Here is a 26,411-nt window from a genome sequence, read left to right as displayed (position 1 = left end):
TTCAGCACTTACTCAAGGCATCCCCCGCAGTTGTTATAGTGTTGCCCCTGACTTTTGAGCTTTCACCTCTGAACCCAACATGACGGATTCAGGCATGTCTTCAGCGGAGGAGATTGAGCGAAGAGTCGCCCAATATCTCCGCGGAGAGGTGTCCTTTCAGGAGTTCGATGCGTTCAGACAAGAGAGGGGGATCCAATCGTTCGTACAATTGGCCCCACAGCCGGGCACGAGTACAGGGGGGCTGACAGGAGTCGGCCAAACTGGTCGGTTGTTACCGACGATGGGGGAGGGGGGCGGTGCCGCCGGGCCTTCCTACAACGACGACTCAGACGACGATGATAGCTTCGACCACGACGACGTTGGCATCGAGAAAAGAGGAGACGACAGCGACGAAGACGACGAGAATGAAGAAGAAATGGAGGTCGTGGAAGAAGAAGGGAGTTCCACAACTAACCCGGCGGATACTTCTCTCACTGCGAAGTACCTGGAGGGGAAACTCTCGTTCTCCGAGTTCGCGGAACTGATGGAACAAGAGGAAGACAACGGGAAAGAGACGCCGAAACCCGCTGCTGTAGAACCAAATAAAAAAGGCGTGGACATTTCTGAAGCCTTCAGCCTGGAGCTTGCACTGGAGCAGGAGGAGAGGAAGGGGAGGAAAAGACCCAAGAGAAGGAGAATCAACGAGGTTAGCAAAGACTAGTAAAGTTTTGTTTGTTGTTATATTCATGACATATCCACGTGCATCAATTTCAGGTTCCAAAAAGAAAAAGTTTGAAACCAGACTGAAACGTTAAATAAAAAAATTTAGCTGCAATATATATTACATTGTATGAGCAAATATATGCCGTTAATTGCAAAGAGAAAACGGATCCTAATGTATTGGATGGGGAGCCCAGAGAATGTCATTGATATAATTAAATCAACATGGCGTTACATTTTGTGTAGAAAGAAAAGATGACACTCTTGAAAATGATGAGATATACCCTACATTTGCTTGCAAGTGTTTACTTTTTCCAGGTCCCAAAGCCTCTGCGAGGGCTGATGGGAGAGGCCAACCTGAGGTTTGCCCGGGGGAAGTATGACGACGCCATCAAGATGTGTATGGAGGTTATCAGGCAGGTCAGTTTGTCAGGATTTTGTACAAGACTCTTCTTCTTCTCTTCTTCTCCTTTTCATCCTGATGGACGATCAGTTTGAACAGCGTTGATGGACTCGTCAGTGGGTGGCGAGTCCAGCTTTATTCTTGCAGGGTTTGCCACATTACTAGTATAAAGGTCTTTGTAATTTTACCCTTAAGACATAGAGAGTAGCTTTTATAAGTTATATTCAGAGCTTCTGTATCAAGGATTATATTTTTATATATTAGGCAGGTGTATTCTGCATGTGATTGTAAAGCTGTCACAGTCTCTGCCTAACAAATAGATTTGCTCAAACCACATGTGCAGGTATGCCTGTCCAGAGACTAGGGATGGGTACTGGTATTATTCAGGTTCTGGTCCGGCCCAGTTTTTTCAGCTTGTTTAGCAAACGTGATGGTGTTTACTTGTCCTCCAGGTCCCCCACTGCTACGAGCCGTTCTCGACGGCAGCCATGGTGTACGAGGAGAAGGGGGACATGGAGCGGTCGCTGCAGTTTGCGCTGATCGCGGCGCACCTGAACCCTCAGGACCCCGAGGAGTGGGTCAAGTTAGCAGAGGTGTCGCTGGAACAGAACAACATCAGTCAGGCCATCACCTGCTACAAGAAAGGTGCTCGTAGTTACATGTACATGTACACATATAGCTATGGGCTGTATCTCTAGGAATAGAAAGCATGTATGTTTCCTTTCATAGCTGAGTCAAGCTGACCTATGCTTTGTTTGCCACAAATGTTGGCAGCTGTCTGTCTCAAAAGACCTGGACCAGATGTGTTTGATGTATCAAAACATTTGATACATCAAACACAACTGGTCCAGGTCATTGACCTAACTTGTTTGGAAAAGATGAAGGAGAGCTTAAACATGTACATGTGCAAGTAGTGTGATGAAGGTTATGATAGCCCCATTTCCCCACCATATAGCCCTGAGATATGACCCCAACAACATCGGCATCCTCTGGGAACAGGCCAACCTGCTGGAACAGACACAGGAACCCAGGAAGGCTCTGGAGGGGTATCAGCAAATACTCAAGGTAACCTAGCTTCACAGAAAGGCTCTGGAAGGGTATTAGCAGATACTTTACTTAGTTAAGGTGACATATGGAAAGCTCTGAAATGGTATTTTGCTTTAAATTAAACTTGCTATTTAAAGACTGATAAATGGCTAAGTCCTAGGATTTCTTCTGTTTTAAAAAAAATACTTTAAGTAATGAAATAACTAAAATACAACTACAAAAACAATTAGCAAATCTGGTATTGTTTGATGAAGAAGATGCCGCTTTACTTGCCCATGTATACATGTATAGTATTCTTTCTCTTGGTTTAAATTTTTCTCTTGGTAAATTAAAGCAGCACGATTGGAGACACAATACCGACATAGATAGTGCATATTATTGATTATCAAGATGATGCCATTTGTACAACCACGGGTAAGCAGTGATTTACACAGTCTGACTTTTGTCCGTCCACAGTTACTTCCAGAGAAGGAGGGTAACAAGTACATGGATCTGATGAGAGACATGTCCAAAACCTACCATGCCACGGGAGAGACAGAGACAGCCATAGAAACCATGCAGGCAGCTTTTACCAAGCACCCTACCTTAGGTACTTAACAGTGTTTGGACACACTATTAAGATACAATACAACAAGGCTTACATGTATCTCTTTTGCACCTTTGTTATATCCTCCTCCACCCTTTGTGTTTTGCATAAAGTTTCTTATATAACATAATGTATTGATGCTTTTAAAAGGAGTTGCAATGGAAAAAGACCCAAAAAATCTGACAACATTCACTACCTGAAATGTACTGTGTGTGCCATTAGGTACTGACTTTTTAGCCTCGAGTCCAGCCTTCTTAGCTTTAGTCCGCAACCTAAGAGTGCTTGGGTAGCGGACTAAAGCTAAGAAGGCTGGACTCCAGGCTATAGAATTTTACCTCAAACTCATATTGTTCTTGCAGTTCAGCATTTTCAACAAAAAAATCTGACAACCAGCTACCAAGACTTAAATGGATGTGGCCTAACTAATATATTTGTTGCTGTGGAAGCCTATACTAAGTATTGTACATATTGTCTCCACAGTCACATTTGAGGATGTGAACATGCTGACAGAGCTGTACATCACCATGAAGCAGTATCGCCACGTGTTGGAGGCCATGTCAAGCTACTGCAGTGTCCAGCTCTCATGGCAAGGGGGCGTCACTGACACCATGGCTGCACTGGACAGACTGGGCATGCCTGATACAGGACAACAAGGTAGGTCTGCTTGTAGCTATAGAATAACCTTTCTAATGACTAGAGGCAAAAAGTAGTGGGTTTGAATAAAGTTCTTTGGACAACGTCAAGCCAACCGTACACACTCACACCATATCTTCAGGAAAGACGCTGTAGCCACATAGTTCCCATTTAGAACTGTAGGCAGGGTAGGGCTGCTTGTAGTTGAACCTTCTTTCTGCAAAGGTAGTAGACTTTTGGCATAAGACTTATATTTGTTAGAAGGAGAGACAGAAGGGAGACTACTTTTAAGAGGACATCTTGAATTAACAATTCTTTGAACACAATTAAGTGTTTTATTCAAGACAGACATTTTGGTCACCGTCCATCACCTTCCTGAGGACAATTCTGACTGGTTCTGTTATGCTACAAGTAGATACAAATGTAGATGCAGAAGCTGTTAGATTTGTATTTGTATTTATTGACAATGAGGACAAGTCATTACACTGGGTCAGCCTAGGCGGCTCTTGCTGGTAACAGCTGATCCACAAGTACAGACAAACATACAACTTATATACATAACCTGCAGTAAAATCATTACACAATCATAATACATTAGTTAATACAATACAATATAATACAATGCATAATAATACAGTATAAAATCATTGGAATCAATAACCACCATGCAAATATGTGAGCACATTCTCATAAAAAATCGTAGGGGGAATGGTCTAGTATATAAATAATAGATTTAGTTATAAATTATGTAGTGTTTTTGAATTGTCTTTTCCAGAAACCCAGGTGATGCAGTGCACCATTCCCCCTGAGACTCCGATAGACCTGAGCATTAAGCTGGCGGTCAGCCTGGTGCACCTGCGCTACCTGGGGGCAGCCAAACCGCTGGTGGACATGCTACTACAGGAGAGCGCTGAGGACATGGGGGATCTGTACCTGGACATAGCCGAGGCCTACGTCGACGTGGGTAAGTGCTCTTTCCTTCAGGATACAAGGGAGAAATTCCGTCTGAAAGTGTTCTAACTTAAGAACCCTGGATCTGAAGTGCATCTTAATAAAGTCATATCCAAGTGGTATGACTTCCAACTGAAAAGGTAATTATTAAAGTGAAGTGGTTCTAAAACCATGCGTTAACTACGGCTTATATACTAGACTTCCTTTTTATGGTCCCTATATTTGGGTAGTAAAAAGCAAAACAGCAACAACAACAACATCTTGATGAACACCCACTGAATTGCAAAATGGAATTGTAGTACAACATGTACTATTAGGACTTGCAGGATGGAAAGCTGGTTTGGCCTGGGCCCAGAGTTGTCCTTCAGGAGCCCTGACCACAGGCTTGGAGTCCCGCTGGAAGGCAGGAAAATGCACAGACAGAATTAGCCGAAAATTCACTCGCTAATGAATATAACAAGAAGTTCACAAAATCAAAATATTTTAGGAAGGTATGAGATCTTTAATGTCTTGCCTTCCTCTGCACCCATGTTGTGCACCCAGGTGAGTATGACAGTGCCCGTCCCATCCTGGCCATGCTGGTGAACACAGACAGGTACAACCTGGCTGCAGTCTGGCTCAGATATGCTGAATGCCTCAATGCTCTCGGTAAGCTAAAGTTTTTTTCTCACTACAACTTTTATTTGATATTTAAGGTTTTTAAAATATCCATGTATGAATGTATTGTTTGATTTGGTAAATGTTATATTTTCTTAGTCCTATTTATCTAATCTTGATGGTAATGTAGTAACACAGTGGCAGATTAGATAGTGATTTTTGTGACTTTTAATCAATTACATAATTGGAATATGATGCATGGTGTAAAGGTATGGTTCAAAAGACAACAAAACACACAAAAGGCACAATATATTTGTCCTCTACCAATGAAATTTGTTCAGTGATCTGTCAAATCTTTGGTCACTCCACAATCGCTTAACTTTTATCTTCATACATTCATCATGGTTTTTCTGTAGTACAGGAAAGACGGATCATGCAGTGCAAAGCTTATACATAAGCTTATGTATACTTAACCTTTATGTGTTGTTCTGTTGTGCAGGAAAGACGGAGCATGCGGTGCAGAGCTATGCCAAGGTTGTGGAGATGGCCCCCAGTCACCTGGGCGCACGCCTGTCCCTGTCAGCACTACAGCAGCAGCTGGGCAGGCCGGAGGAGGCACTACAGGCACTCTCAGAAGGTCAGAGGTTATACATTAGCGGGTTAGAGGTTAGACATTACAAGGTCAGAGGTTATACTTTAGAAGGACGGAGGTCATCTGTATTTGTATCTGTATCTATATAGCCGGTATAACCGCCATTTGGCATAACACACCAGCTTCGCAGGCACGCGGCACAGCAGCAGCTGGTTATATTACGCCAAACGACCTGGATTCATAAATTATTAGCATGTCTTCTTCAAACATGGGACCTCTGGTTTTGCGTCCCATCTGAGAGTACTAACCGAAGCTTGATACTATCTTCACCGTCGAGTCGAGTGATGAAATAGGTGTGGCTTTTCCAAGAGCACAACATTATGGCCTGCTGGGGATTCAAATTAACCCAAAGCCTTTCTTTAAATTCCAAGTAAACAACCCTAATCAGAAGACTGCCTTGCATCTTAAGTCATATACAACACTAGCTCATAAGTAGTGTTTTCAGAACGTTATAGATCATAGTTGAATATTATGCCATCAAAGTTAGAGTTTTTTTAATAAAGCAATATCATTGCTAAGTGTACAAAATGTACCTGTTTCCACGATAGTGACGTCTTGCCTTACACCCAGGTGCTCCAGCTGCCATGCCGACAGCAGTGGAGACGGCTGCTGAGGTGTCCAGCCAGCCTGGTCCTGACGTGCAGCTGCTGCACCACAAGAGCACCCTTCTGTACTCACAGGTCAGGATACACTGCTTAGTGTTTGTTTGTCTGTATGCTTTGTTTGTATTGCATACAATGTATACCCTATATACCAGTTTGAAAACACTGACATGCCCCGATGTTGTTCTCTTGAGAAAGGCACTTAAGACGACTTTCCTCACTTCACTGCTTTGGTTAGGGACGTCCCTCAGATAGGACGTTAAATGGAGGTCCTATGTTTGAGGAGAGCCACACCTCGAGCACGCTAAAGAACCTACTACACTTATCGAAAAAAGAAGGGGTCCTTCCCGATGCGCGTGGTTCAAAACTTAAAGTCCTATGGCCGCACATGGGGCAAGTGTTGTAATGAGGTCACTTGCGCATCAAATGCCAGTTGCTCCAGACCCTTGTGATCTAGCACCGCCAATTGTAAGCTCCCCGCATTTCAGCCCCTGGCTATGAAGAGAGAGTAATTGGCCCACCCAATCAATAAAAAAAGATATATATTATATACCCGGTGAACCACCTTCTCCTCATGGCACAACACACTAGGTTTGTACTGAAGAGTACAAGCTGCATATCCGGTCAGATTCTTTGATTCACTCACACTTAACCTTTTTGTTATGTGTGGTGGGTTCTTTAATGCCCTCAATGGCTCTCCTCAGATACAGGACCTCCATTTAACTTCCGCATCCTAACCGATGGACGTCCCTAGCCTAAGTTGTGTACTCATCTATGCCAAAGTCGAGTGAGGAAATTGGTGTGAAGTGCCGTTTCCAACAGCACAACATTGGAGCCTGTCAGGGATTCTTGCATTTGAACATCCAGCTGTAGTTTGTCAGCTTTCTGAAACCTAAATACCCCCCCCCCCCTACAGGGCAGAATGGAAGATTTTTTGGACTCCTCTCTGCTCATGTTGTCCAAGTATTTTGAGGAGGCGTATCAGCAGCAGAATCTACAGCTGGTCGTGACAAAGTTGACGTCCCGCCGACGGAAATACCAGCTCAATGCCCTGCGGGACGAACCAGGGGGGACCGGGCAGGGTAGACATGTTGGTGAGTTTGTTTGGTCTGCTGGTGTAACTGCCACTTAGCACGGCACACCAGTTTTATAGGTATGTGGCAGTGGCTGGTTATATGTACAAACGTATGTTTAAGTATATGATTGTGTTTACGGAGTTATTAGGACTGTTTGTTCAAAGATGTCTGCAAGAGGGACTTGAAGGCTCTAGATATTGATACGGAGCACTGGGAGGACCTTGCAAGTGACCCTTCCATGGCCAGGTGGAGATCCACACTGTCCAGACAGCTGAAATCAGGAGAAGCCAGACTGATGCACAGCGCAGAAGAAAAGCGGATCCGCAGAAAAGAGCTTTGCAACAGAACTGAGTCAGCTTACAGATGTGATTTTTGTGGCAGAGACTGCCATTCTCGTAAAATGGCTGTTTAGCCATAGTCGATGCTGTAGGGCTGTTGTGAATTAGGATTTTTACCATGGTCAATACTGACCGACGGAGCCATGTGATGTTTAATGGATTTGTTGGGACTTGAATCATGTAGCCTGTATCTTTGTTTCACTTTTTCTTCCCCTTATTTCTTCAAGATCTCACTAAAAAGTGGCTAGCAGGCTGATTTTTCACATACAGTTGAATAATAGAGCAAACAAACAAAATATTACAAGTGGGTATCTTGCTTTGAGTAAAATGCAATTCTCATTAAAAGCACCCTGAGCTCGTAAACGAGGACCGCCTATCGCTCGACGTTACATCGCGAGCGTAAGCGGCCCTGGTAAAATGGACCGCAACATATGGTTATAGCTACGTCACCTGCTTCCCCTCATCGGAAGCAGCGCGCAAAGAACGCTGGGAAGCTATCAACCAATCAGGTTACGTGTTACATCGTTGCTTTGGTTACCCAAAACAAATGTCAGCCGATAGTCGAGCGATAGGCGGTCCTGGTTTACGAGGGTGATTAAAAGAAGTAACTTATTTTTTGTTCTCCTCATCCAGTGGACCTGAGTGGCAAGCTGAGCTCCATCAGTAAGTTAGAATGGTGGGACCTGCTCTGTAAGGCGAGTCAGTGTCTAGCTAGGTTAGGGAGGACGGAAGAGGTGGAGCATCTCACCATGGCTGCCCTGGCATCGCCTCAGTTTGAGAAGGATGCTCCTAAACAGAAGGTGACTTTTGAGTACAATCCTTTACTTTTGTTCCTTAGATCAAGACAAATTGACATCTTTGCACCATGGTTAGGTGTGACATGTCGCTCAGTGTAATAGAACCAGCTGCTGCTTTGCTGCGTGCCTGCGAAGCTTGTGTGTTACGCTGAATGGCGGTTATACTGGCTATATTAATACAGATCCCCCCCCCCCCCCCAAAAAAAATAAGTATAAATAAAAATTCATTCAAATGTAGCTTAATCAGTGATAATGTGAACAATTTTCTACTATTGCTGAACATACTTTTCAACCTCCTTGTCAGTTTGTACTGACCTAACAGCCTTTATTCTACTTCAGGAGCTGAAGTACATGGTTCTGAGTGCGTGCTGCTTGTTACTGGATCTCTCTTTTGTAAAGCGCTACATATGTATATACTGGCCTAAGTACATACATGTAGATATGGAGAAGGCACATGACATAAGTAGATTGAAAATGTGTTTGTCTTAATAACTGGATTTACATTGTTATCTTTATTCTATTTCAGGAGCTGAAGTACATGGTTCTGAGCGCGTGCTGCCTGAACAAGAACTACCGGATGGCATACTTTTTTGTTCGACCAATGATCATGGAGAACACGGAGGTGAACCAGCTGTGGAACGTCTTCAGTCAGATCACCACCAGCAGCGAAGACGCACGGCACCACCGGTTCTGTCTTAGACTCATGATCAAGGTGATGGCAGATCTCTTTAAGAAGTGTTCTTTCTTAAACTGTTTATTTTATCAATTATGATGCAAGAAATATATGATTGTGTATTGTGCATGCATTGATTAATTTGTTGTTGTTGTAACCCTTGTATAGTGGTGCGGATCGGTCCGGCCGGACCGGTTCCGGACTTGTAAAACGTTTAGGTTCAAGTCCAAAAAAACCTAAACGTCTGGAAACAAGTCCGGACTTGAAAAAAATTCTCTCACTCATACACTCCTTTTTGTTTTAAACCATCTTAAACCTTCCTTAAATCGTGAAATTTGCACTAGAAAAATATTAAAACATTGCTGTTTTTGTGTTTATAACTGAACTTTTGTGTTAATTACTGACTGTATATAATTCCGTATATATAGTTTTCAAATTACGTGTAAAATATCTGCCAATATGCAATTGTACATGTAACACGAAAAAATATTCCAAAATTATTGTTCAGGTCCGGACTTTCAAGTCTGGACCTGAACCTAAACCTCTGGACTCGAGTCCGAACCTAAACCTAAAGTCGGGTTTAGATCCACACCACTACCCTTGTAGTACCTAGAGGTTCACAGGTCAGAAAGTCTCCTTGCTGTTTCAGTAGCAGGGTATTTCTTTTCAGGGAGGGGTTGCTAGGCCTTCCCTTTTAATTTTCCTCCCAAACCACAGGACCCCAATTTTATGTCCCTTCTGAAAGACGGGCATTGATTTGTAAGATTGCTTTAGAATTTGTAACACAATGTCATGCAGTTTCAAGTCTAAGATTGACCAAGAGTAGTCTGTTTTCCCTGGTGCACATAATACTTTTTTCACCAGTTAGTGCATGTGGATTGAAAGCCTTCAGTATATTGTACCATGAAATAACAGAATAGATTCATTCATTTTTTTTCTTTCCATCTCCAGAATCAAAACAACATTGCACTCTCCTTCCTAAACGGCCACAACTCGCTGATATCAGGAACCTACAAGCACGCACTGGGCGAGTACGTGCGGGCGTATCGCCTGGACCCCGGCAACCCCATGTCCCTGCTGCTGATCGGAGTCACATTCTTCCACATGGCCTCACAGAAGTACACCATCAAGCGGCACTTTGTCCTGGTGCAGGGCATGTCTTTTCTAAGTATGTCCTTGAAATTTGTTATTGTACTTTTTAAATGTATTAATGAAAAATTCCAATTCTTCGAATATTAAAAAGCAACAGATAGATTTATATTTTTTTGGCATCTAGATAACCCTTGTATAAGAAACATGATCTGTTCATACATCTCCACATGTACAAAGAAGCAAGAAGGAGTTTACGAATGTACAATAAAGGTCTTGCTTCACCTTGTTAAGTTTTTGCAGTTAACGTTGATAGTTTCAACTGAAAAGGTTTTTCCTGTATTTGTTTGCTTTTCAGTATTTCACTTGTTTCACATACATTTAGATTTATTAGTCTACCAGTATCATGTATGTTTTTATTTGTTTTCATTTCTAAATCTGTGATCTCTTTTGATAGATGAATACCTGATTCAGCGTGGTGAAACACAGGAGGCCTACTACAATGTGGGAAGAGCACTCCATCAGCTAGGTAAGGTGCATTACTCTTGCCTTTTGAGTAAGATGTTTTACTTGATAATTGCTGTAATCATTGTCAATTGTTTCATTTCAGTAACTTTACTGGTGATTATTTCATTGTAGAGATTGAGGACAATCACAGATTAGAATTAGGACAACCACAACTCTACTAGTACAGATTTTGGTTGCAATATGTCCAAGGACAAACTTGGATCAGTTTTAATTTGATTGCAATTGGTATCTGTCCTAGGACAATCTGCGATCCTATACTGTACATATTGGGTTAGAGTTACATATAACTTAACTCTACAACATGTAATTATAACCATAATTTAATGTGTACTACATGAATTAGAATTGTGGATGTGAACTTTCTGTGTTGCATGTAGGACTAGAGCACCTTGCCATCCACTACTACCAAAAGGCTCTACATATGAATCCTCCTGACGTTGGAGACACCAAGTATTCTTACCTCCTGGACTTACGGAGAGAAGTAGCGTACAACCTTGCCCTTATCTACAGCAACAGCGGATCCAAGAACTTGGCTAAGTTGCTGTTAGACCAGTACTGTGTTGTGTAGCACCTGCAACCGTGTGAAGAACTGTGTTTTGCTTGAGTGTTACAGGATCAAAAGTTCTCGCTTGACTGTATGTCACTTTTGGTCCCATAAACAACTACATTCAATTTGCCCCCGAAAATAAATTCATCAGGTTGGTAGAATATAGGATATCGGAGATTATTTTTACACAACCAGGTAATCTCAACTGCTAACGTTTCGGTGTCTATCAGACACCTTCATCAGAGCTTCTGACTGGAGTACTTCCGAAACGTTAGCAGGTGAGATTACCTGGTTGTGTAAAAAGAATCTCAGATATCCTACATTCAATTTGGCTATTGTTTCCCGACCATGTTATAATGCTTTATCCACCTTAATATAGTTGTGGCTTCTAGAGACTTGAAAATTGTCTCCTGTATGTTTAGGTATGGTGCTAGCTTGTATATAATGAGATCTCATTGTACATTGTTCCAAAAAGAGTGTCTATTTTTTGTAATAAATTTATGTTATGGTCCACAAAGGATTAAAATCTGTTCTGATGGGTCATTTTATTTGTCTGCCCTGTATATCTTGTAAACTGTCACACAGTGCAATGTGTCATTTTGGTACTTAAAACTGGACCAGGGTAGTGCACAAAACTTACATACTAGATGGCTAATCCTTCAATAATGAGAAGGGGGGACGAAAATATGAAATCTGAACCACATCACTGTTTATTCCAGCTGCCATGTACTCCCAGCACCAGTTGAAGTAGTTTTCTAAAGTATGAACATGACATGTGCAACATGCTTGGGTTCCAATCTCTTGATGTAAAGATAGCACTATCTTTTAATTGTCTCAGACAACACACACGGAAGACCAAACAGAAACTGAACTGAATCTTGCAGCTTTTCGTATGAACCATACATTATAATGTACATCTAATTCAGCGCTCTAGTTCTTCATAATAACCAAATCCACACTCTTTACAACATAGTTTTTCATTCGTGACTTATGTGACAAGTAGTGCGGTAGTTAGGAGCAGCCAGTGTCATAATTGTTTTCTTAATTATTTGCTAAAGGAATATTCAACAGTCAAGTGCTATATTTGCATTCTTCTAAACACTCAATATGCAGTCTACAAGTTCCGACAGTTTTGTACGTGTAGGTCACTGCAGAATAACTGAGACATGAAGTTTGCTTAAGACTTCTGGGGGTTGCGGAAGTTGACTCCGGCAAACTTCGCTTTGTCTCCGAGTTCCTCCTCAATCCTGTACAGAAGGATGTAAAACAGATAATGTTGGTTTTAATCTTATTGCTTGGATGTAGATATTTTCCTGCTCAAATGTCCCTAAACCAGTACTAGTGTAAAAGAGTTTGAAGTGTAAAAGTCTGGTACAGTCAAACTTAGCCTCAACAACTACTTTGACCCCCATTTTACGTGCCTTCCAAAAGATGGTGCAGCCCCAACCAAGATACTTCCCAGGATTGAACTGGGGTCTCCCAGCTACAAGCTTATTGGATCCAGGAGCTCCACTGTGAGGCTGCTACCAGTTGAGCTACAGGGACATACCTTCTCACCTTAACTTAAAAATGGACTGTCCTAATGTGGCTTATGACTGGAGGTGGTTGGCTGCACTGGAGGTAGGTTTGATTATTCAGTGTGCCTCACCAGAGTAGCTGGTTGTACTCGCAAAGCCTCTCAGATCTAATTTGAATTGATAAAGCAATCTCGAACCAGATTAGCTCAAATGAACAGATGAGCTAATCTTCCACTGGCGGTGACAGAGAAGACAGACGCTATGTACAGTGTTGTTTCACTGTATATGCCTCACCTGAGTAGCTGGTTGTACTTGCAAAGCCTCTCAGATCGGCAGGGAGCGCCGGTCTTGATCTGTCCCGTGCACAGCCTGAAAGACGGTGCAGCCCAAACCGAGATGCCCTTCCCAGGATTGAACCGGGGTCTCACAGTTACCAACTAATTATGTAATAATGCCTCACCTGAGTAGCTGGTTGTACTTGCAAAGCCTCTCAGATCGGCAGGGAGCGCCGGTCTTGATCTGTCCCGTGCACAGCCCGACCACCAGGTCCGCGATGAAGGTGTCCTCTGTCTCCCCACTGCGATGGCTCACCATCACGCCCCACCCGTTCTTCTGAGACATCTTACAGCTGAAATGCACAAGGTTAGATCTTAGATTATGTCTGGACCTAAACTGCTGTTCCTGTACCTGTACACTATATCTAGCTGTGCCTGACAATTGTCTAGGTACATACACATGTAGCTAGCCCTGATGTGCATGCATCTATATGTTTCAGGCTCACTCAAGTTGTATTGTATTGAATTGTGTTATCATCGGACAACTGGAAGAATAGCTAGCTAAAGGCTACCTTAAAGGACTCAAACGGTTTATGTTTTGTTGCTTTCATTTCTGTCAAAGTGTAAACTTTAATCTATAGTTAATTTATTTCATCACACATGTAGGTACTAAGTCATGCTTACAATAACATTCCATGAGCTGATCATAGCCAGTATAGTCGAACATTTCACACCATCAACGCCAGAACAGACACATACAAATACTCATATTTCCCCTGTACCATTCCCACAGTGGAATGCCCTGCCTTTCACGGTTGTGATGGCTCCCACCGTTGAGTCTTACTGTGCCAGGCTGGAGGCCTGCCCTACTTTGCCCCCCCCCCTACTTTTACCTTTTGGGGCTACTGTAAATCACTTATATAGCGGCAGGAAAATATAGCGGTTTGGGGAAAATGGAGTAGGTCACGGCACTTAAGGTTAACGGTTTGAACAAACATTACTGTCTCAAATACTAATTTTAGCGGTTGTCAAGTGACCGTTAAATCAGCTAAAATCAAGTTACAGTTAACAAATCAAGAATTACAGTATATGTGGGTAACAATGATGATGATGATGTTGTACTTACGCATCGATGGACTCAGTAACAGAGCCGATCTGGTTGACCTTTAGCAGTAGGGCGTTGCAGGCCTTGTCGTCAATACCCCGCTTGATACTGTCGACACAAAGCAACACAAACATGAGACCTTATGGTTTATCAGAACCAAGGACAGGGACAGCGCTGTCTCACAAAGAACCCTTCCACCATTTCAATGCAAACAATGCCACCCCATTTACAATGTTTGTTGTGATGTGAATCACTTCCTTATCACTTTTGTACCTTTGAGAGTAGTCCAATGTTTGTCTCTATTATTAAAGTTACATACTGTACATTGTAAGAAATCGGTAAAACCTTATCTTTATGCCTTATACAAATTGTTACAAAATGTAAACGTTTCATGCATTCCTAATTATGATCATTTGCGTTCATGGACATACAATTCAAAAAGCTTTTCCTAATACCAACTTGAGTGCAAAGTTTAGAAAAAAACCAAAGAGACCAACATTGTGGTATTATGTTGCACTACACACTTTGACCACCACCTAGTTTTGACTGTACTTTTAAAATGAGCCAAGTTAGACCAAGTCTTTACCGTTTGGGGTTAGTGACCAGCAGATCGTCCCCTACGATCTGGATGTCAGTCTGTCCGGTGAACTTTGACCACATCTCCCAGTCGTCCTGGTCGAACGTGTCCTCGATGGACACGATCGGCGCCGCCGCGATCATCTCGTGGTACAGCTCCGCCAGCTGGTCACCAGAGATCTGGGAGGGAAAAAAAGAACAAAATCTGTAATTCCTGGTTGCAAAAAAAAAAAAAATATTTAAACTTCCAAAGAAAAAGAAAAAAAAAACAGTCATAGGGCAACATAAAATTCCTGGCACTTTTGAACAATGGGCGATATCATATGACCACAAAACCAAGTGTCTTAATGTGGTTAGCTATTCAAAGTCTACAAAGTTAAGTTCAAAAAAGTGGAAAAAAAAAGGATCGACAACTGACGAAGGGCTGAATTAAAGCGGTGATGAAAATTTTATAGAATTGTTTTCCAACATAAGAGTTCTCACCACTCACCGGTGCATCATAGCATATACATATGGTTACAATATGATGCGATACCTCTCGTCATGCATTTCAGTTCCACATGGTTAAACTGTGTTTGTTGAATCACTTCAGCAGAAAATCTAAATAGAAAAAGAAGAGAATCCCTAACTTTACAAATGTAACTGGACACAAAACCTCCGCCTTGGCTACTCACGTATCTGCTGGGGTCGTCCGGGCTCTTGAAGTCCAGGTCGTACTTCTTATCGCGGTGGAACTCGGAGGCAGCGACGTCCATGCCGATCTTGATCCGTCCCTCGTAGCCAGCAGCCTTGATCGCATCCATCAGCAGGTTAAGGGCTAGAAAATGAAACAGAATAAGTCAGGACACAAATGTATGCGTATCTGTTGCATGCATTAACGTTGAAAAAGCAGGTACAACATTCAGTCCAAAGATAAAACATGCAACATGAAAGAAATAATCAACCAAAAAGAAGACTGCACACCCAACTGTCAGTCACATCTGTAAATTTAAGTTCTGTTTAGTTTATTGTCAAATTACACGCAGTTGAAAAATGTACAAGCTTTCAAGATGCAATATGGGCGTATCTTTTATTCCATCTTATCCCTGGTTTGGCAGCCTTTTTGCACCAAATCTATAACGTTATTATAGTTTTGAGGCTAGATAGAGTAAAAGGTAGTAGTAGAAGTAGTATCCAGTATTTCATTATACTACTACTACTAGTACTACAGGGTTCCTTGACACGGTCTGGCAGCAGTTACTAGTAAGTCTTCACATGAACACCGTGTGTTGCAATTGTATCTGTCTTTCTTGACAAGCAGTATACACAGTAAGATGTGCTTCAAGTTCAAGAATAGTTTTGCTGCTTACCTTCCTTGTTCTCCAGAATGTTGGGAGCAAATCCACCCTCGTCTCCCACATTGGTGGCTGTAGTAATATAGTAAAACAAGGGAGTTGTTACAAAAGTACAATATATCTTGCCAATTTTTATTTTATTTTATTTATTTGTATCAGGCCCATGGCCCATAAAAACAGACACAGAACAAAGATTTACAAAGCTACACTTACAAATACTTTACATAATGTCGCCAGAATGTGCTATGCCTATGGCAAAAGCCATCCGAGTGTACAAGCACTCTAATTATATCATTGTCAGACGACAGCAGGCGTGTAACAAATGAGTAGGTGACCTTGCGACGCCTTGCGTCAAACATGTCGGTCCGGTTATTCACAAACAACCAACTAGTGCTTGTATGCCTGCCGACGGAAAAGAGCATTTTCATTGCGCTGTGGTAAGCCACTCGTAGCTTGGAGATCGCACTCACGCTGTAATTACTCCAGATTTGGGCACAATACATCGGGGAGCAATACGCTGAGAACAACTCACTTTTTACCGCCGCTGAGCAGTAACGAAACCGCCGGAGGAGTGAGTTTGCCCGAGAATAAAAGCCTCTGACGTGAGCTCGGATTGCTGCGTCATCCGAAAGATCAGGGGTAATTATATACCCAAGATATGTGGTAGAAGAGGCATACTTTAAGGCGGTACCGTACAGCATCAGCGGCGGCAAAGGCATACTCATGCGGAAGCGGCGACACGGAAAGTACATACATAGTGTTTTCGATTCATTAAACAACATGTCAATATCCGCTCCAGATAGCTCACAAATACTGATCAGTCTCTGCAACGCTTTAACAGACGGACAGACGAGGCAAATGTCATCCGCGTACATCAAGTGGTTGACTAAGGTGTCCCCAACATAGCAACCAACTCCAGACCTCAGTAGCTCGGTACTCAAATCGGATACATACACATTGAACAAGATTGGTGACAATATGCTGCCTTGAGGCAAACCATTCATAGCGGTAAATGTATCCGAGAGGGTGTGGCCCCACCGGACACAGAATGACAACGTACTATACCACACGACCAGGAATCTAACTAGGTACATCGGAACCCCTCGATCCATAAGTTTTTTAAACAATGTCCAGTGGTTCACACGGTCAAACGCTTTGGATGCGTCCAGAAAACATGCAAATACAGGAGAGCCCCTTTGTCGATAATACTGAATAATTTCTTTGAGGGCAAATATACATAGATCAGTTCCATGTTTCTTCTTAAATCCGAACTGGTTGCTCGGGGAGCATAGGAAATCGTCAAGGTATGTCAATAGTACAGATTCGATAACTTTTAACAAGGGGCTGGCAATTGCAATCGGACGATAACTGTCCTTGTTCGAAGCATTACAGCTGGGCTTCTTCAATACCGGGACAAGTACAACGTTCAGAATGCTAGGTGGCACATAGGCGTGTCTAAGCATAGAGGAAATTAAAAATGAAAGCAGAACGGGTAGTTGGGGCCCGGCGTTCTTGAGATGCTCAGCTGAAATGCCCTGCACGTCACTAGCCTTCCCATTGGATAAGTCATTGATAGCATCACATATCTCTCCTACTGTTACCGTGGTTACATCGCTAACATCGGATTCCATTGCATGCATAACAGATTGCTTTTGATTAGCGGACTTAACCGAATTAAACAAGGAACTGTAATAGTTTCTCCACATATTGGCAATATCTGTAGCCCCCGTGTAACCATCAACCGTGTTGGGAAGATTTGGCTTGGAGCGGTTTTGCGAACGCAGAGCATTCCAAAAACTCTTGCAACCCCCCTGATGAAGATGCATGGCAAGCGCGTCCGCTCTAGACTGGGCCTCAGAGCGGCGACACTGCCTCAGTAGCAGCTTAAATTTCGCCCTTGTTTTACGCATAATATTCCAGACCGCTCCATGCCTAGGACGGCCCAACTGCCGCCAGAGAAGGAAAGCATCTCGGGCGGCCTGATGGGCCTCCTTGACAACGGCGTTCCAGCCGGGTACAGAGTAAGGGGAGGATCGTTTCTTATTAGGGAGAGAAGCGGAGGCGGCTGCATGAAGAGTGTTTATTATCTGATTGGAAAGGTGAAGGATGGCATTCTTATGAGTATCATTATCACAGTTAGGGTTGTTACAGTAGAGAACGTCATCGGGAATGGGGATATTAGATAGGAGTGTATCAGAGTAGGTTTGGTAGCGAAGCAGATCGGCTGTAGTTGCGCGTTCCCAATTAACATACTTAACATTCATAGGTGGGTTCTCAGCTGTATTTACAAACAATGGCTCCCAGTGGAACGATACTTGCAGTGGGAAGTGATCGGACGACAGGAAGCCATGATCAACCTTCATGTCTATGATGTTGTTATGCATGGTTTCAGAACAGACGCAAAGGTCCAACCAAGATGTTGTCCCATGAGCGTCACTGAAGTACGTAAACGTGTCATTGGGAAGCAACTCAACGTCGCTGACATGAAGGTTGTTGTCCTGACAAAACTCATACAGCATAGGGGCAAACCGCCCGTCAGGACGGGTGTTAAAGTCACCCATAATACAGATGTTAGAGATACCTAGATCATTCGAAAGTGACTCGATCTTACCAAGATTTTCCATAAACAGATCAGCATGATTAACACAGTCAGTTGGCATATAAACACATACAAGGAGCATTTGTCTATCTCCAGACTTAACACTTATGGCTAAAATTCGATCCTCATCGCAACTCTCGATACTGACCTCTAGACCAATGTTCTGCCTCCAAAGGACAGCTACACCGCCATATGGGCGACCTTGAAGAATACCCTCCTCTGTGTTAACGGGGGAGGTACCAAAAGCTAAGAAATCATCGTCGAGTTCTGATAAAAGGTGCAGGTCCTGCGGGAGTAACCAATGTTCCTGCAGTAGGACAATGTCGGAAGTTTAACAAAGGTCTTTCACAACCTGAACAGAGTTTTTCAGCAATCGGCAGTTGTAAGACACAACATTCAAGGGAGTCAACCGTCCTTTGTTGTTATCCATTAGTGATCACGAGGAGCAGATCGTTGGTAGAATTTCCTTACCAGGATACCACTGGGCCAGAAATCCGGCGACAAGATCTTTTCAGAGTCGGCCTTTCCGATCACCAGCTTGAAGGATGCGTAGGAGCCAAAACGCGTCACCAGTTTCTCACAGTCTACAAGCTCCATCTCGTTGTCGTGTAGAAACTGGGTCAAGGATTCAGCGGATGTTTCCACACTGAGTCTCGACACAAACACCTCAACAGGTCGGGGTTTCGCCACTACGAGGGATCCTTTGTTGGATGCCCTACCAACGATGGCCTTGCCGCGTCGACGACAACGGACTTGCGTAAAGCCGCTGTTGTCGTCAGTAACACTGGGCCTGGCAGGCGAGGAAGCCAATGTTGTTGTCGGGGCTACAGTTAGTTGGCGCTGTTTTCCTGTTAAGCGAGGGGTTGGAGGAGGTGCCGACTTATCCTGGCTTAGCACAGTTGCGTAGGATCGACACTCTTGACTGATCGGGACGTCCTTCATGTGATCAGATTTGATGTCGCGAAGTTGTTGCACTTCAGCTCTGAGTGAGGCAAGCTCAGATTCCATGTTCTCGACCGATCGGGCGTTGTCCTCCATGGCTTTGGTGAATTCCGATCTGAGCCTGAAGTTGTCCTGCGAGGCCTCCCGTATAACGGCCATCTCCTGCCTTACCATCCTGACTTCCTGCAGACACAGGGACACGTCAAAGTTGGTAAGATCAACAGCTGGGAGATGCAGCTTTACTGAGGCGAACATCGGCATCTCAGTCGGCGGGGTTGAGTGCAGAACCTCGAGAATATCCAACATGTTGGACGAACACCTGTCAGCACCCCGTCGCTTTTTGTATCGGTCTGGGGGGCTACAGAGACCATAGACAAGCTTCTTGCTGGTCTCAATATCCTCCTCAGTATAAGTCTCACAACAGACTTTGACGATGATGTCGTTTGGAGTGGTGTCCATCTTGTTTACCACATAACACAGTAGATCATTCACATATACACTAGAACGGTCACATGTAGCTCCTGGATCACTACACCTAGGCGATCTGTCGTCTGAGACACATCTAGGGCACAGCAAGACGTCCCCCTGACAAAGGCGAGCGCCGCCAGCCTTGCACTTATCACAGTTTGGCATACCTGAGGGGGAGGGGGGCGCCCTCAGAAATCTGACCGGTAGAAATAGGTCAGCGATGACAATCGTGAGCGGCTTGGGTGTGCAGGGTGCACAGACAGGAGAAGCCCGACATCGTCCAACTGGGGGATCCAAATAGGCTCATAAGAGCACACAAAGATCAGGTGAAAGGACTAAAAACAGGACAGCTAAAATTCAGCGTCCTTCACCGAGCGACACCTAGCGACAATAATGTACCATTACATTCATATGCTGGTACATCACGATGAACAGAAATTTCTGACCACTTAATTCTCTTCTCCAGCTCTATGATACAATAATGTAAGTCTTTGATCTTACACCTAAGGTAAGATTCTGTCCAATCCTGATTGATTTTGATGTACGCTAGTTTCAACTGGATAGAATTTAGAAACGGTCACGCGTTTCAGACAGTATCAGGCGTTTCAGACAGCATCCGCTGTCTACCGTCAGTGACCAGTTTTGTCAAGACAGTGGATGATGTCTGAAACATCTGACCGTTTATAAATCATATTCAGTTGCATGAGTAACTGCTATTAATGGCATGTCTCATTACCTGGATGTTTAACCTTCATCAATGTAAGATTCTGTACATAATAACTTTTGAAGACTACATACATGTAGCTAGTGTTAACACAGTAGTTTGCAAAAGATGTGCTTCAAGCTTACCGTCTTGTCCGTACTTCTTCTTGATGATGGACTTGAGGTTGTGGTATGTCTCACAGCCCATCTGCATGGCCTCACGGAACGAGGAAGCACCTGGGAGAAATATATTGAGAAACTTCAGTTGCAGTACCAGAGAAAAAAGCCGCTAGGCGGCCCATTATTGAATTTGACATTTGTTCCCAACCCCTACACACCTACCAAACATTATAAGGATCCATCAACAGCTTATGGAGTTATGCTGTTCACAAGGGTGGATGCAACATGTAGTCTTTTTTTCTTCTTGAATTGAGTGCCATTAGCTTTCTTCTTTGTCCAATAATGTAAGTCTCTGACCAGCCAAAAACTAGGGATTATTTCTAGTCCTTGGATCTATGGGACTACATTTGATTGATTTTGCTTGTTGAAACCTTCTTACACATGTACGTACCAGTAGGCAGGATCATGAACTCCTGCATGGCGAGTTTGTTGCCAGCGTGGCTGCCTCCGTTGATGACGTTGAAGGCAGGGACAGGCAGGATCACATCTGTGTTACCGGCCAGATCTGCCAGGTGGCGGTACAGCGGGACACCCTTGTGGGCTGCGCCGGCCTTGGCTGTGGCCAGGGACACTCCCAGGATGGCATTGGCTCCCAGCTTGGCTGTTCGAAACACGTAAAAAGATTTCTTTTACAAGACTGGCTATGAAAAAGACATTACCATACGGCAACAGTCACTGTGTTTTCTTTTAGCAGTTTTGGATGTGTGATGTGCTAATGACTGTGATATATGCAAAATATTTTGTTGTTGTTGTAGAATAGCTTTATAGAATTTGTTAGTTATACATTTGTAATTTTGAATTGGTATAAATTTTACAAGATGAAGTTTATCTACTTACATTTGTTCTCAGTACCATCCAGGTCCAACATGAACTGGTCAACCTCCGATTGTTTTGTCACGTCAAAGTTCTGAGGATAAAAGTGAAAAACATCTATTGTGAGTCTGTAACAGGTCTAGGCAAATGCAAAGATGCTTGTTAACCTTTAAGACTACAGTCCAGTTTGCTGGTCCAGTTTGCTGGTCACTACCTTTAGGGGAGTGAGGAGATTATCTCCTCACTCATTCTGTGGAGGCCCCGGGGAAAAACTCACTCCAGAAAGCTAACTTTCCCGAGGACTCTGTCCAGAGACACCGGAATCCATATGGAGGACCTGAGTGCAGCATGGCGGATAGGCTGGAGTGGTCTGCAGTTGTCCATCAACTTACCCCGTCCCCCCCGGGGTCGACCGATGATGATGATGATGATGATGAAGAATACAAAAATGGTTTGCTACACATGGAGAATGACCTGAGCTGGATTCTAACATAGATGTAATTTCTCGGTGCCAGACTTGAGATATTATTGAAACTGAGCTCATCACCTATCATTTTATTTCTTTAGAAATTTTTCCTTACCTTCTGGATGACAGCTGGAGCAATGATGTCATTGATATTGGAGACAGCCTTGCTCACACCTATAGAAAGAAGACAATTCACAGTTTTCCAATAACAAACACTGTAGCCAGCAGCATGAAATCAACACCTGCCATATGCATGTTTGTCCACAGACAGAATCACTTTCATCGGATGCACACCAAACATTTACTAGTTACAGAAAACTGTTGAACCTAAAAGTACATTGTATGTACCTGTAAGTGCATGCAGTGTTACTCAGGTCAGTATGAATATGGTGTATGTATTTTTCTATTTTTTCTTTTTTGTAGCTCAAGACCTGTACAGATACTTGAAATCAATGTCTTACTACAGGCAGTTTAATTTTATGTCTCTCCTTAGCAGCCATGTAGCGGCTCTGTTTGTTTGTTAACCTACCCTTTCCCAGGTACTTGGAGGGATCCTTGTCCCTCAGCTCCAAAGCCTCATAGATTCCAGTGGAAGCACCACTGGGGACCGCTGCACGGAAAAGACCTGCAGAACAAGGGGTACATAAATGATTTAGATGGCCCAGTTTGTTTGTTTGTTTATTTCTATCTTCATCTTCAAGGGGAAAACATATCACCGACTGGTGTTTTTCAATATGCCCTGGGGGGAAACCCCAAACAAAAGTTATGAAGAATGCTATGCGTATCTATAAATTTACTATGTTTAGTTACATCAAGTAATCATAAAGGGATATGCTGCAGGAGGTTTTAATAGGCCTGGTGGCAGAACAAAAATCTTTTTCATTGATTAGATACATGTACATGTTTATATATCCAGGATCTTTAAAATTCACAGCATACACCAATAAACGAAATGAACAGGTTGCAAGTTCATGGTTCAGTACCTTTGCTTGTAACCAGGTCGACCTCAACCGTGGGGTTCCCGCGGCTGTCGAAGATTTGACGAGCGTGGATCTTGCTAATCCCGGACATGGTGGCTGCTATTGGTGGCTTCTGCTTCTGCAAAAACAAATAAATGTCAAATGAATGTAAACAAAAACAGGATATTTAGAATACTAGTCTAGCACTTCATCCTTTCTCAGTGTTCACATGCCATCAATAACATAAATTACATGTAGCTCAAGATTATGGCTTCATAAGTTTTTCATAGATGAAGACTAATACTATGCACTCCTACCCAAGCTTAAGTTGAAACAACCTACTAGTTGCTACTGTGCGAGGGACACCTCTTCCATCCAGCCCAAACCTTAAAATAGAAGTGATATGTTTTTACAGCCCTGTCTAGGGCAGGGGTTACTGGAGTTATGGACTACAGTATCACCAAATTACATCGTGCCTGAGCCCTTAACCTACTGAGGTTCTGCACAAAGTTGAAAAAGAAGAAGAATTATGGCTGCATAATGGTCTGTAGACTACTTGTCAACAATAGCAAGTTATAAAAGAAAGTCCAATCTTTTTAGATTAATGGTCTTGATTAGTAGCAGGCTATCAGCTATCAGGGCGCCAGGGTGTCTTCTGGACGCCCTACTGCTAATAAAACAAAAAAATTAGACGCCCTCCTTTTGCAGGGGACACCCAGAGGACACCCTGTTTTCCTGCTGGTAGCCATAATTTTTGGGAAACACTGTGATCTTTCTAAATATGCATTATTTCTGCTCTATCTCCTTTGACACAGTATCCATAGCTCATAGCACTAGTTCCTGTTAAATTCTTACATGCTGGAGTCCAGCCAGTCTTTGGGGTTACTAACCTTAGAGTGTGTCTGTCAGCAAGATGTGATCAGCATCCAAGTGGTCCTTTAGTTTAAAATTGAAAATGAACAGCTAACCTTACTGGGGTGTGAAGCTAAAGGTCACCCCAATTTTCAACAGTCACTGCGCGCAAGTAGACCACGTAGGATCTGTACTTGCCATATTTAGAAGTCCGGACCACTTGGATGATTTTACGTGAAGCGCAATGGATGTCCTATGGTAACCCAGAAAACTGGCTGTACTCCAAGTAGTGTCATATAGCTTATGGTTAGTTTGTCATTGGTTTATTGGCGAAAACGTGCTGAATACTAGTATCTGATTCCTATAGGCTGGTAACATGTCTATTTCTACAGCTCAAAATTGTTTTATCTTTTGCCAGGTATACAATCTTTTATTACATTTAGTTACATATGGATGTAAGGCAACCTGCAATCTATCAATTTGCAATGACCTTTTTTTATTTATTTTTTTATTTATTTATTTATTGGTTCGGCATGTTGCCAGGGTTACCCAACTAGCCAGAGGCTATTACTAAGGGCGAACCCATGTGCGGCCGACTGTAGGTTTTTGGACCATCGCACACCGGGGCATGCCCCTACTCTTTTTCGAAAGGTGTGGTGAGTTCTTTTACGTGCGCGGGGTGTGGCTCTCCCCAAACACGGGACCTCCATTTAACGTCCTATCCGAGGGACGTCCCTAGACAAAGCTAGGTACTCATTTACACCTGAGTGAAGTGAAGGATTTTGTGTTAAGTGCCTTTCCCAAGGGCACAACGTCGGGTGCATGTCCAGACATGTCTGGGGGAGAGCCGGAATCGAACTCGGGCCACGTTGTTTGGCAGCCCTATGCTCTCACCATTACGCCACACCACGCCACTTTTTTATGTACAAATTTAACTGTCCAACAGTACATTGAATATTTTGCAGTTTTGTATTTTTTTAAAGTTAATTGTGCATTTTTTTGTCGAAATCTATTGCAATCTTTCAATGTCATTTTCACTGCTCCACCTCATGTATGTTTAAACTTAAATCTATGAGGTTTGGTTAAACCAAGGAGGTTAAACTAGCTTTGAATTCCTAATGTAACCTTAATTTGCATGCGGAATCTAGTCCTAATCCATTGGAACTCGAATATAGAAAAATATCCGAATTGAACCATACTAGTGTGGGGTCAATAATGACAGGAACAAGACATTATCGAGTACATGTACGTGAAAATCATTCACATTTTTACATGACAAAGGGGGAGGGGCCAAACATGCCGGCACGTTAGAGTAAAGCGTGAAACAACTGATCAGAATAAATCTATCATGAATCCTGAAGTTATGGACTTCAGGAAGTTCAGGAGTCCCTCGCATCTTTACTTAGAAGAAAGTCTGTTCGACGTTGCACACAAAAATCGAGGTCAATACGTAAATAAATATTTTAACGTGCGGATCAGACGTGGTCTACGTGCTGATGTACATGGGGTCACCTTCAAGTTTCACCTAACCGGCTAGGTACAGCTGACGTTATATTTCAAATTTCAGCTGAAATTCTTATGCAGGAGCACCCAAATCTTTACAGGAGAAAGAACACATCTTTCGCTAACGTTACAGTAATACAGTGTTGTATATCATGGCGTTATAAAGGAGAAATTTGAAGAAGATCGGGACGTACCGTGGGACGGCTGCTGGTGTCAGACGGCAAGATGGCGAGAGACGGTCACGTGACTAGCGGGGCTCATTTGCATCTCAAGGTTATTCACCTATGACGTTATATTTTCAAGCAGATGTGTGGTTGGGACGTTTTTGTAAGCAGATGTGTGGCTGGGACGTTTCTTCAAACAGATGTGTGATTGGGACGTTTCTTCAAGCAGATGTGTGATTGGGAGGATTCTTCAAACAGATATGTGATTGGGACGTTTCTTCAAACAGATGTGTGATTGGGACGTTTCTTCAAACAGATGTGTGATTGGGACTTTTCTTCAAGCAGATGTGTGATTGGGACGTTCCTTCAAGCAGATACATGTATGTGATTGGGACGTTTCTTGATTTGATTTGATTTATTGAAATTGCAAACGATACTTCAGATAGATATGTGATTGGGACGTTTCTTCAAGCAGATGTGTGATTGGGACGTTTCTTCAAGCAGATGTGTGGTTAGGACGTTTCTTCAAGCAGACCATTTTGCGCCGGTCAGCTATCCCCTCTGGAAGCGCCTGTTGGTCAATTTACTTAGATTAATTTTTGCCAAACAAAGATGAAAGTAGAAAATCTTCGTTTTTAAACTACATCAATATCAAATCAAATCTCCAAGCAGATGCAAAAATATTATCTTAGCTGCAGTTTCCAAAATGACCACCAGGTGGCGCTGTTGTGCACTGAC

At 43.0% G+C, this 26,411-nt stretch overlaps 2 protein-coding genes across 3 annotated transcripts; one reads left to right on the top strand and one right to left on the bottom strand.

The window, feature by feature from the left end:
• The first annotated feature begins 373 nt into the window (after nt 1-373).
• Nucleotides 374-12,062, top strand: LOC136443052 (general transcription factor 3C polypeptide 3-like). Its single transcript, XM_066440115.1, has 16 exons — nt 374-685; nt 1,018-1,119; nt 1,555-1,747; nt 2,058-2,167; nt 2,606-2,738; nt 3,216-3,389; nt 4,144-4,332; nt 4,863-4,967; nt 5,416-5,553; nt 6,139-6,248; nt 7,087-7,264; nt 8,218-8,384; nt 8,908-9,093; nt 10,006-10,222; nt 10,601-10,672; nt 11,049-12,062. The coding sequence occupies exons 1-16, from the start codon at nt 416-418 to the stop codon at nt 11,237-11,239; spliced, it is 2,535 nt and encodes an 844-aa protein (XP_066296212.1). The 5' UTR covers nt 374-415; the 3' UTR covers nt 11,240-12,062.
• Nucleotides 11,906-25,821, bottom strand: LOC136443048 (alpha-enolase-like). 2 transcript variants are annotated; one of them, XM_066440110.1, is made up of 13 exons: nt 25,704-25,821; nt 23,179-23,293; nt 22,725-22,820; nt 22,311-22,369; nt 21,754-21,823; nt 21,308-21,517; nt 20,884-20,973; nt 16,041-16,097; nt 15,366-15,508; nt 14,702-14,871; nt 14,137-14,223; nt 13,196-13,363; nt 11,906-12,465 (listed from the first exon to the last, which is right to left on the bottom strand). In XM_066440110.1, the coding sequence occupies exons 2-13, from the start codon at nt 23,264-23,266 to the stop codon at nt 12,396-12,398; spliced, it is 1,308 nt and encodes a 435-aa protein (XP_066296207.1). In that variant the 5' UTR covers nt 23,267-23,293; nt 25,704-25,821; the 3' UTR covers nt 11,906-12,395. The 2 variants fall into 2 exon arrangements, with proteins under 2 accessions (XP_066296207.1, XP_066296206.1); XM_066440109.1 differs by lacking the exon at nt 11,906-12,465 and having other exon boundaries at nt 13,159-13,363; nt 23,179-23,287; nt 25,704-25,766.
• Between the last annotated feature and the right edge of the window lie 590 nt (nt 25,822-26,411).

Source organism: Branchiostoma lanceolatum, chromosome 10 (genome assembly GCF_035083965.1).
Source record: "Branchiostoma lanceolatum isolate klBraLanc5 chromosome 10, klBraLanc5.hap2, whole genome shotgun sequence".
NCBI lineage: Eukaryota > Metazoa > Chordata > Leptocardii > Amphioxiformes > Branchiostomatidae > Branchiostoma > Branchiostoma lanceolatum.
The sequence above is the reverse complement of the archived record's forward strand: the minus strand, read 5'-3'. Positions and strand labels throughout refer to the sequence as shown.

Excerpts from the sequence above, each read along its gene's own strand:
- LOC136443052 (XM_066440115.1), top strand. The coding sequence starts at position 416 with ATGGAGGTCGTGGAAGAAGAAGGGAGTTCCACAACTAACCCGGCGGAT. Across the intron at positions 686-1,017 it reads AGAGAAGGAGAATCAACGAG|GTCCCAAAGCCTCTGCGAGG; the intron begins GTTAGCAAAGAC and ends TACTTTTTCCAG. Across the intron at positions 10,223-10,600 it reads GCAGGGCATGTCTTTTCTAA|ATGAATACCTGATTCAGCGT; the intron begins GTATGTCCTTGA and ends CTCTTTTGATAG.
- LOC136443048 (XM_066440110.1), bottom strand. The coding sequence starts at position 23,266 with ATGTCCGGGATTAGCAAGATCCACGCTCGTCAAATCTTCGACAGCCGC. Across the intron at positions 22,370-22,724 it reads CTCCAAGTACCTGGGAAAGG|GTGTGAGCAAGGCTGTCTCC; the intron begins GTAGGTTAACAA and ends TTCTTTCTATAG. Across the intron at positions 14,224-14,701 it reads CTGGTCACTAACCCCAAACG|TATCAAGCGGGGTATTGACG; the intron begins GTAAAGACTTGG and ends TTGTGTCGACAG.